The following is a 12,819-nucleotide window of genomic DNA, read 5'->3' on the forward strand; positions in this document are numbered from 1 at the left end:
ACAAACGAAACGGTATCTTCAGTATCTCAAATAATAATAATAATAATAATCCAGTTTTGAAAGTGAACAGAAAAAGAACCAATGTTGGCTTGGAAGAGTTTTTAGAAAGTTAAGAGAGGACAGCATCAAATTTCAATCACCAGTTGAGAAATTTTTACTATTGCTACCTGGCTGTGCAATGCTGCAACGCATTATAAATTTAGCAATGAGCTGCAAATCTCAAAAAACCTGGAAAATTCTCGCAGCCTTAAAAAAAGAGAGAAAAGGCTCATTTGTTATTTGTAGTAACTGAGGAAGCAATATGCTGTATAATGACAGACATAGGATCTCCAATTAAAGGGAAGCATAATTGTTGTCTGAATAAAAGCAAAAAGGCCTTTTTGTACTATTAAATACAATTGGAGGGGGGCGGGGATGAAATATCAAATGTCTATAACTGCTGCACCCTTATAGCATTCAGTGTGCAACTGCAAACGCAAGGAAAGAAACCAGTGTACAGTACTAGTACTGTTTAAATAACACACAAGATTATACATTGCAGCATAATTAATACTACACACATACATCCTCAGTACATGCTGGTATATAAGTCCTCTCACACACTACCGCCCAAACACTTGCTCGCCCACACACACACAAACACCCTGCGATCAACGCACCCACCCGCACCGTTTATTCCCACTCACAGTATCTGAAGGCTCTATATAAGGTAGATTGCTATATTGTTTGGAGCTACCACTTCTTCTTTTTTTAATATAAAAGCACATGCTAGAAGATCACGTTCCACTGTAATCTCGCAGCAACACTCGGAATGATCACACAAAAACCAGGGAATGTTAGTGCACACACGAAATTAAGCTAAAAGAAAAAAAAAAAGTCTTTGGAGTTCCAATCACACAGTTAGTATAACAATCCCATAATTGTGAAGACTAATTATAAGCTTTATAGTTGATTAAATCACACAGTGCAAAGAAAGGTCCATTGACCCTTTTGTGTAAAGGGAAGGCTGGAAGCCACACGGGTTAAGTTCAATGGAGAGTTCATATATATATATACACATGTGACTAGGAACACCCAAAGTAGAATTGTGCTCTTAGACTGGTCATTCTGAGTCACGATGCACTTCCGAAGCATCAGCTCTGCAGATGGGGCAAGTACGATTTGCCTGGGGAATAAAAAGAGGCATTAATGCATTGCACATCACGTCACACAAAAGACTGTTAAAGAAAATGTACTGAGTTGCAAAAATAAAATAAAACAGAATAAAAATCACTACATTGAACCATACATCCATAGCAAGATAATTAAGAGGAAAGAGAATCGCATCAAAACTCAGATTTCAGTGAAATCAACTGACTTTAGCTTTATCTTATTCTCATGTCCAAAGAGATCAAGCATCTGACTTCCAATAATTTAAAATGGCTGGCTAATTTATTATTATTCATTACTTGTACCCGGCCCATCTGCCTGGGTTGCCCCAGCCACTCTGGGGTTTAAACCGTTCTGTCCAGTGCCACAGTCTTTGCTACCAGTGTCTCCATCAGCATCACAAACGCTGAACAAAGCGCTTCTCCTCTAGCCACCATGGAGAGACCAGAATGCTCCAAAAACAGGAAGTGACGAATGCAAGACTCCTGCCGGATAAGGCTGAAGTCCCATCTAGTGCAGCACCCTGTTCTCACAGTGGCCAATCAGATGTCCATGGGAATCCCACAACCAGGAACTGAGCGCAACAGCACTCTCCTCAGCTGTGATTCCCAGCTACTAATATTCAGACAGATAATTCCTCCGACAGTGGAGCAGAACATAGGCATCATGGCTAGCATGTGTGAATCAGTAAGGGCAGCCTGATGAGGGCAGTCAGAATTTTCATCAGCCGCTCACGTCTCCTTCACATGATTAATGTGCAGACTTCAAGTGGCAACTCTAATAGAATGCTAAGTCAGTTTGTGCTCAGCTGCCTGCCACACACAGAGATCTATAATCCACACATACACATTTTCAAACTTTAAAACCAAGAAAACTGTACTGGGCTCTTTTTCAAATAGGACCAAAGGGTTCAAATAAGGTGTCCCAGGACAGGGGAGTTACAATTTACTGCTAAACGCACTTCAAGTTCTACCAGTAATCTATGAGCCTCTTGTGCATGCACTCCTCTAGCTTCTGAAATTAAGAGCATTGAACTGTCGCATTTTAATCATGCCCTGCATTAAAGACTACAGTGGAAGTGTGATGCTCTCGTTGTTTAATGATGTGGTAAAGATCATCTGGTGGTGACTTTAGCAGGTGAGATACTAGTTTGTGTGTTCTCCCTGAGGTGGTTAAGTGGATTTTTTTATTTTTTAAGTATGCAAAAGCCATGCACCATAATGATTATAACTCCTGCAACCTTCTCTGAAGTTCATAGATATGTACTTTCATCTCTGAACTCTTCAGAAATGGTGGTTTGGATCCTATATTTCATGAGCAACGTTCTGCTCATGGAGCAGGGCTTCATTCTTGTTGCTCCTCCCCCAGCCCCCCCAGAAGAAAACATGGTTCTGAGTGCTGAGAGACCTTCAAGCACATCATGTAACATGGTTTGAGGGGCTGCAACCGGAAGGGGGGAACAGCAACAACAAAAAATCAGACCCCCTTCCTCCTCCTTGCACAAGTGCCTTTCTTCTTGCACAGGGCACGTTGAATTTAAGACAACATATAACGTTGCCATGAACACCATTAGAAAACCGCTAGTCATTATAATTACAGTTCTCTGCTGCTTGGAGCTCTTTTCTGTGCTATGCAGAAGGAAATGACGGCATCTAGTGGTTGTAATTAAGAGCTGCAGAAAATCCTCACATTTGCCACAACCTTATGATTTATGGACAATCAAAGCAAACTCAAAGTTAATAGACCTCACTGTACAAATAGTCATATATTCTGCAATCTTGATGTTTTAGGATTTACCACTGCAGTGACTCAATGGAAATTCAGTACATTTTCTGAAAGTCATAATTAATTTCCTACTTCAATTATACTTCCATATTTTGCATCATGTGTACACTGTCTGTCATCTACTGCTTTTGCTGCTTCTGGTTCCTTCTCAACCTTAAAACAAATTAGGTTATATTTCACATTCAATGTCATTCTTGAAAAGACACATTTTGGACAAAAAAAAGCGCTTCATCTTAAATAAATATAAGTCACGTGATGGACAGTTAACAAGTTGTTGTTTTTTAATGGTGGTATAACGACAGATATTGTGGCAAAAGTGATGGCATGCAGTACAAATCTAGACTACTGCACCTCATTTCTAAAACTATGTATTATTATTTATTATTATTACCTTAAGCCATTTATCGACACACTTGGCATGGAACTCATGGTTACACGGTAAAACTCTAAGTAGTTGCCTTGATTCAAAGTCACACATGCACACTACACACCTAGAAGAGAAAATTGCAGAATACTTTATTTAGAAAAAGCAACAACAGTTTGGTTTTATTTATCTGAAAACGTAGGCATTTCCTTGCTTTTTAAAATAAAGACTTTTTAAATATAAAGTGACTGCAGTACAATTCATTAACTGCTGATATAGAGGTGCTGGGTTTGCCCCTGAGATTATATATGTGTGTGTGTGTGTGTGTGTGTTTAATTTATAAATATGTAATAGAATATAACATACAATTTGTTAGGTCCTATATTTCTTGCCCAATGCACCATAGCTATGTAACTGGCTGCACAGTGCAAGATTAGGAAAACAAATAACTATCAATCCAGAGCAAAAGATTTTATCTATTAACAGCGCATATCTATATAGTGCTCTGAGTGTTCAAAGCACCACACATATATTGTGACAGTAATCCTTACCACCACCCTGTAATAAAAGTGAAGAGCCAAGGATGGAAGAAAAAGGTGTCAGCGGAGGCTACCTAATGATTCTACACCTGCGGTGAAAATTTGTACCATGGACTCCCCAGCTCACAACTCATACTTTGAGCACCAGCACCAACTATATCCGCAAGACAGTTTTCTTTGCTTCTCCCAGGAGTGCCATTTGCAAACTACTTGAGATTGCACTGCAGAAATTAAAACAAATGTGTTTTGCAGAGAAAGCTGGCAGACAATCCTATCTGGCAGCCAAAAGAGTCTGACTTCAGGACTGGAGGGTGGAGGGATCCTGTGGCTACTAAGGAAAATGATGTTTCTAGGCCAATATCAGATTCTAATATTATTTTAGAAATGAGCAACTTAAAAGCTGTTCTTGGAAAGCCTGAAGAGGGCTTAGGGCTCATTGTTGTGTAGCAAATGCCAACTCCCCAATTCAATTTTCACATTAATGCAAACACTTGGTAGTTACTTTTCACATCCAAAATCTAGCAGGACTACTGGGAGATTGTTTAGAAGACATTCCTCCCCCCGTCAAAAAACCCTATTTTTATTTCTTCTTAAGGAAGCTTCATGTCTCAGTGAGAACTGTATGGCCTTTTTTATTATTATTAAAATGGCAGATTTCTGTATTAAATACTTTGAAAGAAACGTCATAACAGGAATTGTAAAAGGCTCAGTTTCATGTGAATAGTGACCACAATTCATACAAGTGTCTTGTTTCTGTGTGCCTATTTTTTTATATTAAAGATTTTCTTGTTTTACAGAAGTATGTGTAATGTCTCTCGTATATTTTCTGTGTAACATTTTTACAAATCAGTTTCATTTGTTGAGACATGGGGGGGGGGGGTCAGGTGGTGATGTTTCTATTTTGCTTAATATATGTAGGGTTTGGTGTCTGCGTTCTTCGTGCCGGTTCTCTGCTGTTCACTTGTGTTACTTTGGTGGTGAGAGGTTGGGGTTGGCCTAGGGTGTGGTTGTTTGTTTGTGATTGGCTGTGGTGATCTTCGTTTTTGTGTGTGAGTGCGGTGGGTGGGTGTTTTGGATCAGGTTAGCCATATTGATTTGTATGCTGTTGGTGGATTATTGTCATTGTCTTGTTGGGCTGTGTATGTGATAAAGGGGAGCCATACCGGGGTAAAGGCGTCTTCTTCTGTTTGTCCCCATGTCAGTTTCAGTTTAGTTTCTGTGTGCCTATTATGGCATTTCATTTTTCTCTTCAAAAAGCGCCCCAATGCAATCTGATTTTATAACTTTCCTATTATAAAAGCAGATAGCCATTTGGCATGTGGAGCTGGGAGCTTTTGGCATGTGGAGCTGCACACCATCCCTGCCATTCCTATGTGACTCCAGTAATATTAGATGGAGGAGCAAACTCATCATTAGCTGTGCAGCTCACGGGACTGTGAGCAATATTCGTCTAAATCAAAGTATTAAAAAATGGGGAAATCTGTATTTAATATTCTAACCCAACTGTTAATAAGGCTCACCAATAAATGGAAGTTGTTCGTCTTTTTAAAAAAAATAAAATCCCTTACTCTACCAGTTAAATAACTTTGAAGCTGGAAAGTACTATTAAAAAGGAAGACAAGTGAATGCATTTATTAGTTATGCTACAGTTATTTGCTGTGCTGGATTTCAGTCAACTAGGGTTAAACAACTTCACACCAAGGCCTCGGAGAGGAGCAAAAGAACTTACAGAGTCTGTTCTGACTGATGGTTATTTGGGTTGAATCTGTAAGATGGAAGTTGTTCAATATCTGCTTTCGTCAGTCCTCTCGGTTTGGCCTCTCCCAGTCTTTCGGCCAAGTTCAGCAGTGCCTATGAAAGAAAGACGCCCTTTTAAAAACTCACCCACTTTACTCAAGCACTCTTCATAACACATTATCATTGGGGACGATAAGCAAAACCAGTAGTGTAAAACTGGGAAACCTTGCAAACTTGCATCATAAGGCAACTGCTCTTGCTTTAGCGTTTGAATTGTCTGGGGCTACATACAGGCCCAATCAAGAGGCCCAACATGCAGCACTGTGTAGCACTTGCATGGAAGGAAGAAAATCCTAGAAATTGTTCAGCGTAAGTATATGTCCCCACAAAACATAGATCTGGTAGCAGCTACTGCATTTTTTTGGTGTCGTTCCAGCAAAATGCAATTTGCTAGTTTAATAAGCAACATATTTAGGAACCAATTTAAGGAATGTACTCAAAGCCTCGTGATTTGCATAAATGCGGAATCTGTAACCAACCTCATAGTTTTCCACCTCGCCGTCTTCTACATCCAGCTCAAAACTGAAGGCTGGGCCAACTGCAGGTGGCACTGGAAGCATTGATCTGCAGAAAAGAAGGAAAGTTAGCATCAAGATTTACTACTTGTGCACATACACGTACAGAGAAAGAGCAGCTAATTTTGGGTCTGTCCCTAGAGGCTTTCAAAACTGGTCAAGAATTTAAATTCAAATTTGGTTCCAATTCAGTACTAGGTCATGCTATTTACTAATCTGTATAAAGCTGACTCTCTTACCATTTTACACATTGGATTACACATGCCCATGCTTCCAGAGAGGCAAGCTGGACAGCTGTTTTTTAAAATGTATTTTAACTTAGCTTATTATTCATTTTGATATTTGATTTATGCTTTGCCCTTTAAATGGGTTCCAGGTTGGCTTAGAAAAGGTTAAATTACAATAATCCACGTGCCTCTGTCAAAATCACATCACAACAAGAGTTTAGCAAGTCTCCCTGTGGAGAACATCGCCAGTCAAGGTGCCACCACCATCAAGGCCCTTTCCCCTGTAGGCACCTAATACACCTCAGAAGGCACAGGCCGGCTTCAAGTAATTGTGAATTGGGCAGCAGAAGGAAAAACATTTCTCCATCACAAGTTCACTTACAGAAGCACTGAAGCTACTCTAAAACCTAACCTAACCTAATGCTTATACAGTGGCCTGATTCACACATAATGCCAAGCCATGGTTTGTTTAGTCAAAGTCCACTTTGGCTAACCCAGAAAACTAACCATGTTTTGTTTCCTGGAAACAAAGCATGATGTGAAGTTATGGTTTATTGTTGTCTTACAAACCATGGTGTTTTTCAACCATGGATTGGCCTTGGGTCTGAACTTAAAAGCCTTGTTTAAACATGGTTTGGCTCCAAGTCTCATTTCAATGAATGCGAGCAGCATGAAAACACAGTGCTGCTCTTGTAAGGCCACAGTTCATCATAATGGGGATGGGTAGGAGAACTTCTCATAGGATTGCACTCTTTACTTGAAGCACTTGGGATCATGTTAAAGCAGCCACACTAATTAGGAATAAAAATATTTGAGGTCTCCCTTAGCCCATCTTGTACTGAAGCAGAGGGTGCCCTTTTGCAGGGACAACTCTAGGCTGCTGTTTTCAGAAAACAATGTTATCCATCCTAAAGCCAAGCTACCAAGGACAGCTACAAAGACAAAGAGACTTACAGCACATATGGCAATAGGCTGGGATGGTAAGGAGGTGGCGGTATTGGCTGCTGAGATCGATATCTGCTGCGTCCTGTGAGTCTTCGAGGCATGAAAGGCGGGTAAGGCTAATGCAAACAGGGGGGAAATTTCAGCAGTCCATCAGCCCACGGTGGCACTGGAAAAGTCATACTTTTACATTTCAGAAGTGCTTTCATCACAGTGAATCTTCCCTTGACCAAACAATTCCATTACTGGCTTATTGATGAAAAACTCTTGTACAGACTGGTCCTAATTCTAGAGTTGGATTCAAACCCCTGCTGATCTATGAAAAGAAGGGTTCTTTCCACTTGTGGAATACAAACCAAGTCAAATCTAGTAGAGAATCCTCTTCTGCAAATTGGACACTCCTGGGGGTGGGGGGCTAGTTCTGCTGATTTCCACAGCACCCCAGCAGTCCCCAGTGCTTCCTCCCATGCTGTATTGGAGCTGATTTTTTTTTTGGGGGGGGGGGATATAGGTAGCTGCTTTGAAGACAGGAAATTGGCATGGATCACCTTCCCTTCCTTCCACCCACGAGAGCATCTCGCTACCCAACCAAGGCTCATTCATTTTCTGTTTCCAACAGTTGCACATGTTGAGGTTAATGTAAACAAATAAGGAAATGTGCATGTTCAAAGGGGGCGGGGAAACAATTCAGAACATGCTAGTAGAATCATAATGTGAAATAAATGCGTAGTGAAAATCACAGCAAAATGCTGAAAGCCATCACTTACTATTCCAAAGGACACCTCTTGGTGCAAAGGGTCATGCGTTAAGAACTGTAGCGGGGCTGAGGGAGGCAATGTTGGTGGGTGGGCTGAAGGCGGATAGGTGAAACCTCCTACAGGAAGATGGTCTCCAAGCAACTCTACTTCGTTCTCTATCCTTTGAAGAGGCTATGGGAGAAGGAAAAAAAGATGAACATTTGTGAAACATATAATTTACCACAGTTACTTGCCAAAAATAGTTATTTGTCAAAGTTTATCTAGTCAATATTACACAGTAAAAACTGCACTGAAGGATGACTTTTATTCAGTTGGTGTGTTTTCACTGTGTATTTTGCCAGAAATTCACATTTCTCATGCTTAATAACTCCGTTCTGAAGATTTATCAAATTGTAATTAGATATTTGCTGCCTATTTCAGTACAAATGTTATGATCTTGTGCCACTTTTTCCTGCTACCACATAACTGAGAACATTCACTTGTTCTTGTTCTGTATCTATACGCGATGACACTCTGGTTGCTTAGAATGCAAAATGACCTTTTTCATCCTTAGCTTGAGGCTTTCAGAGCAGGGTCTTTTTTTGAGTGTGTGCTAGCCTCCACTTCTAAACCTGGGGGCTGAGGAGGCCACATCTTGTTGCACATTCAGTCCACTCGAGAGCTGCTCTGGTTGCCTATCAGGTTACTTATCATCAGATTTCTAATGTTACAGGGTGACCCACCAATTTCATGCACATGCAATGGCCCTTCCCTGGGAAAGCAGGGAGTCAGGCAATCCCATTTTGTGAAACCCTCTCCTACATTAACTCTCCCTGCAGTTTATCAACCAAATTAGTTGTACTTTTCTATTTCTGGTAGAAAGGAAAAACTAAAATGCTAAGGAACAGGCACTCACTGTGCTGAAGGACAGAGAGGACTACATCATCATTAATTTCATTCTACATAGCCCACTTTTCCTTCAGAGAGAAATTATCAGAACTGTCTCACAATTATAGAATCCCCTACAGATCTGCTTTTGAGTTTCACTTCGAATACCTTTTTGGAAGCACCAGATGATCACGTTTTTCCACAAATGAGATGAAAAAGCCCATCTGAACCTCTCAAATACTATGTGTGCCATATAACAATGGTTAATAGTATGGGATGTAAATAAATTTAACACACACCATGGACTGCAAATATGAAATGCCAACTTTCAAAAAAAGCTCTCAATCTCTAGATGCACTTAAGGCTCAAAAAGGAACACGGCCATTCAAAATAGTAAGAGCTCCATCTTTTTTCTCTGTAGTTCCGTTTCTCTGAAACTAGCGCTGGAAAACACTCAGATTCCATTTTGCTTCTGCTTTTCTGGCAGACTGGAAATTAAAACAGCTACAGCTTTCAGCATGTAGATCAGATTTTGCAGTTCACAGACCTCTATACTAGAAGCTTTGCTCTCACTTGCAAAAGTCTTCATGATTTTTGGCTGACTCCTTTTCCAGGCAGCCGACCAACGCATCCCACCTTAAATTCACTGTTCCAGAACCAACTACTAGAGGAAGTAAGGGGTTGTGGTTTTTTTAAAGAGATACCTACCGACCGTGACTGTTGTGTCTGAAAGGGAACGAACTGGCCTGGAGGTGGCAGGTGTGGAGCATGATGTGGGGAGAGGTGTGGAGGATGCAAAAGAAACGGATCGCTAGAAATGAGAGGTGGGAATGCCGCATATGGAACTGGTAAGTGTTGAACAGAACATGCCTGAAGCATCTGAAAAAGAAAAGAAACATTCACAAACGTTATGCAACACATAGTATTTAATTCCTCATTACATTCTTAAGAATAAAGCACAATTTATAGCGAACAGAGTTCCCATGGAAAAGATGGACCCTTTCCACACCTAGCAGAAACAATTAAATTATGCAAAGTAAGATAGAAGTTGTTGAAATCTGAACACAGAGGATGAGGCTCCATCTCTCTTTGGACCATAAATCTGGATTACTTTGGTTCAGATTTTTTTTTTTAATGCATAGAAAGGGATTATGCTTTAGAATCCAGGATTTTTTCAAGAGTTTCAGTGTGCTAGTTATATTACAGAGCACAGAAGGTTAACACTCACCCAACCCCTCCACCCCACAAAATTCTACCGATAAAATCATTAAAGGTTTGTGGGATATACATAAAATCTTGATGATGTATTCTTATATGAAGGCTAAAATCGTCTTTACACTTAACCAGAAGTCAAACCACCCTAAGTAATATGCGATTTCCAAGTAAATATAGAGAAAATTCAGCTCTAAGTAAATTCATTTGGTCTTCCGCAACCTCCAAAGTCATTTGAAGCATTTGCTTTCGAAATTAAGATTAAGATGCTACTTACTGGGGGAGGCACACTGCAGACAGGGAGATGCTGTCCACTGAAAACCACGGAACACCCAGGGACCTGCTGTGTGTTGCAAGCTGGTATGTGCTGACCTGTGCAAAGTGGAATCCCATGTGGTGCCACCGTGGTCACCGTGTATGAAACAGGGACTGTGCCCTGGTGGATCTGCAAAGAAAAACGCAAAGAGCTTTCAGCAGGTCTGCTTAGTTACCAACCTCAGAAGGATGCTCAACTTTTCCCTTTTTTTCTTTCACAGGACAAAGACTATTAGTAAATATTTCAAAACGCAACAAAGACACGATTTAGATACAAAATATATGAAAACATTCGAGATGACCCACTTCCAGTTTTCCACAAATGCACTATAACCAGGTTAGGACACTGTTCACAAATACTGTCAACTGGCTACCTATAGTGAAACCGTGCAAGTCACCATTGTGCAAATCACCGCTGACCTTCTAAAAATTGAATCAAGTCAACTGAGAATGGCAAGAGTTACCATCTTTTACCTCCCCCCCCTCACAGCACCCTTCTTTCTGTAAAGCAGGAGTGCCCAATGTATTGTTCTCCATGCCACTCTGAATTCTTGGGAACAGAATAGTGTGAAGTGTCAGAGACAACTACCTTCAATGTGAAGAGGATGTGTGGCCTTTAGCCAAACAGGGATTTAAAAAGAGACAAATTCATGAAGGCTATGGTTTTCAATGACTGTAAGTCATGATAGCTGTGTAGTAGCTCCAGTATTGAGGATGTATACTTCTAGGTACCAATTGTTAGGGAACATGAAGGGGGAGAGTGTTACTGGGTTATGTCCTGCTTATGGTCTTCCCACAGGCATCTGGTTGGCCACTGTGAGAATGCTGGATTAAATGGGCCTTTGGCTTGATCAAGCAGGGCTTTTATTACAGCAACACCCCCCATGTCTCTGCAGCAGCTGTGATTAGACTGTCTGCATTGAGAGCCACTGAACAGAAAACCATTATCCAGCCTCAGAGGCAGCACACCCAAAACAGTGAGGTGAGGGGTGTCATCTTTATACATTAGAAAATAAAAAAACATTTTTGGTGCACAAGTGAAGTGTAACCTCCAGTTTTAAATCACAAAGTGTAACCTATCTACCAGGAGTTAGGAACACACTGCTCCATCCTTTCAAATACCTGTTCATGAATGTCAACCATCACTGCGTTTTGCTGTGGTGGATGAGCAGCTGGGTGCAACATACGGGGAGATACATTCGGAGGGTGGAAGGCTCGGGGTTCTTCTATTGCTTGTTGTTGTCCGTAGGGGAGATGGTAGTTCTCATCTTGACTAATGGAATTATGTCGAGATAATCGATCTCTTCTTGCTCTCTGGCGTCTAACGGGAGGGCTGAAAATAATCAGATTGGACAAAGATTTTTTTTACACACCTTTCCTTTCTAGATTAAACAAAGAATATTGTGGCCCCTTAAAGACGTACAAATTATTACGGCATAAGCTTTCTTGGACTACAGTCTATTCCATCAGCTGCATGAAGTGTTAATCTGAGTCGCTAGTACATACACACATGACTGTATGCTGAGGAAAGGATTACAATCAGAGGTCAGAAGGATATGAAATGCAGAAATAAGTGATAATGGCTGTAATTAACAGTGGCTATTCACACAAACAGTAGCTGATGACACAGAAGTCCTGGCATTAGCAAGCCAATTAATGCATGTAGTGTTAATCCCCCTGAAGCTCCTTTGTTCAAGGATGGACTATGAACTTCAAACTTGTACTTTTCTTTCTGCATTCCAAAATTTATGTAAATCAGATGGATCTGTAAACACTTAACATTATTTTCCTTATCAAGTAAACAGAATACCAGAAGGCAAACAGCAGCTGCTTAAAAAGACTTGGCAGCTATAAGAAAATATGGATTACAGTCATCAGTAGTTTCCAACCAAATAGTAATACCAAAGCTATCACCTAGCCCCTTTATCCCTGAAATTCAGAGTTAACAGTAATGAAGGTCAAGCGGAACTTATCACGAGTTGGAAGTTATGTAACTAACCCTCCCTGTGATGACAGCTGCCAACTGACAAACTTTTCTGTGACCATCATGTAAATGTGGTGGTTTTTCTTCCACACTGCAATCTTAATGCATATTTTTGCAGAACTTGGTAGTAGGTAAGGGGAATTTATTGGCAAGCAAGAAGTGTTCCAAAGCTCTGGGTTCATTCACATGACTTTTAAAAGTCTTCTTTTTGAGGCTTCCTCTCACTGCTTTCTTCCTCTCCTCATAGCTCCCCAATTCCAGCTGAGGTGAGCTTTCCTTCTCCAATATTAAGACGGGACTACCTAAGGACCTAGTGATGTATGGAAGTGAGAGCTGGACCATAAAGAAGGCTGATCGCCGAAGAA

At 40.6% G+C, this 12,819-nt stretch overlaps 1 protein-coding gene across 4 annotated transcripts in view; it reads right to left on the reverse strand.

Annotated features, from left to right (window-relative positions):
* Nucleotides 1–920: 920 nt before the first annotated feature.
* RNF38 (ring finger protein 38) overlaps nucleotides 921–12,819 on the reverse strand; it is a 76,269-nt gene continuing 64,370 nt past the window's right edge. For 3 of the 4 annotated variants that reach the window (XM_083419952.1, XM_083419954.1, XM_083419953.1), the window contains 9 exons: nucleotides 11,593–11,803; nucleotides 10,433–10,600; nucleotides 9,652–9,822; nucleotides 8,086–8,247; nucleotides 7,331–7,437; nucleotides 6,114–6,198; nucleotides 5,567–5,688; nucleotides 3,326–3,425; nucleotides 921–1,165 (listed from right to left, as the gene is read on the reverse strand). In XM_083419952.1, the coding sequence (XP_083276078.1) occupies nucleotides 1,103–1,165; nucleotides 3,326–3,425; nucleotides 5,567–5,688; nucleotides 6,114–6,198; nucleotides 7,331–7,437; nucleotides 8,086–8,247; nucleotides 9,652–9,822; nucleotides 10,433–10,600; nucleotides 11,593–11,803 (1,189 nt within the window). In that variant the 3' untranslated portion in view covers nucleotides 921–1,102. Of the gene's footprint in view, nucleotides 1,166–3,006; nucleotides 3,088–3,325; nucleotides 3,426–5,566; nucleotides 5,689–6,113; nucleotides 6,199–7,330; nucleotides 7,438–8,085; nucleotides 8,248–9,651; nucleotides 9,823–10,432; nucleotides 10,601–11,592; nucleotides 11,804–12,819 lie in introns of all 4 variants that reach the window. The other variant, XM_083419951.1, reaches the window with a different exon arrangement.

Source organism: Podarcis tiliguerta (genome assembly GCF_965153285.1).
Source record: "Podarcis tiliguerta genome assembly, chromosome: 17".
In the NCBI taxonomy this organism is placed as follows: Eukaryota; Metazoa; Chordata; class Lepidosauria; order Squamata; family Lacertidae; genus Podarcis; species Podarcis tiliguerta.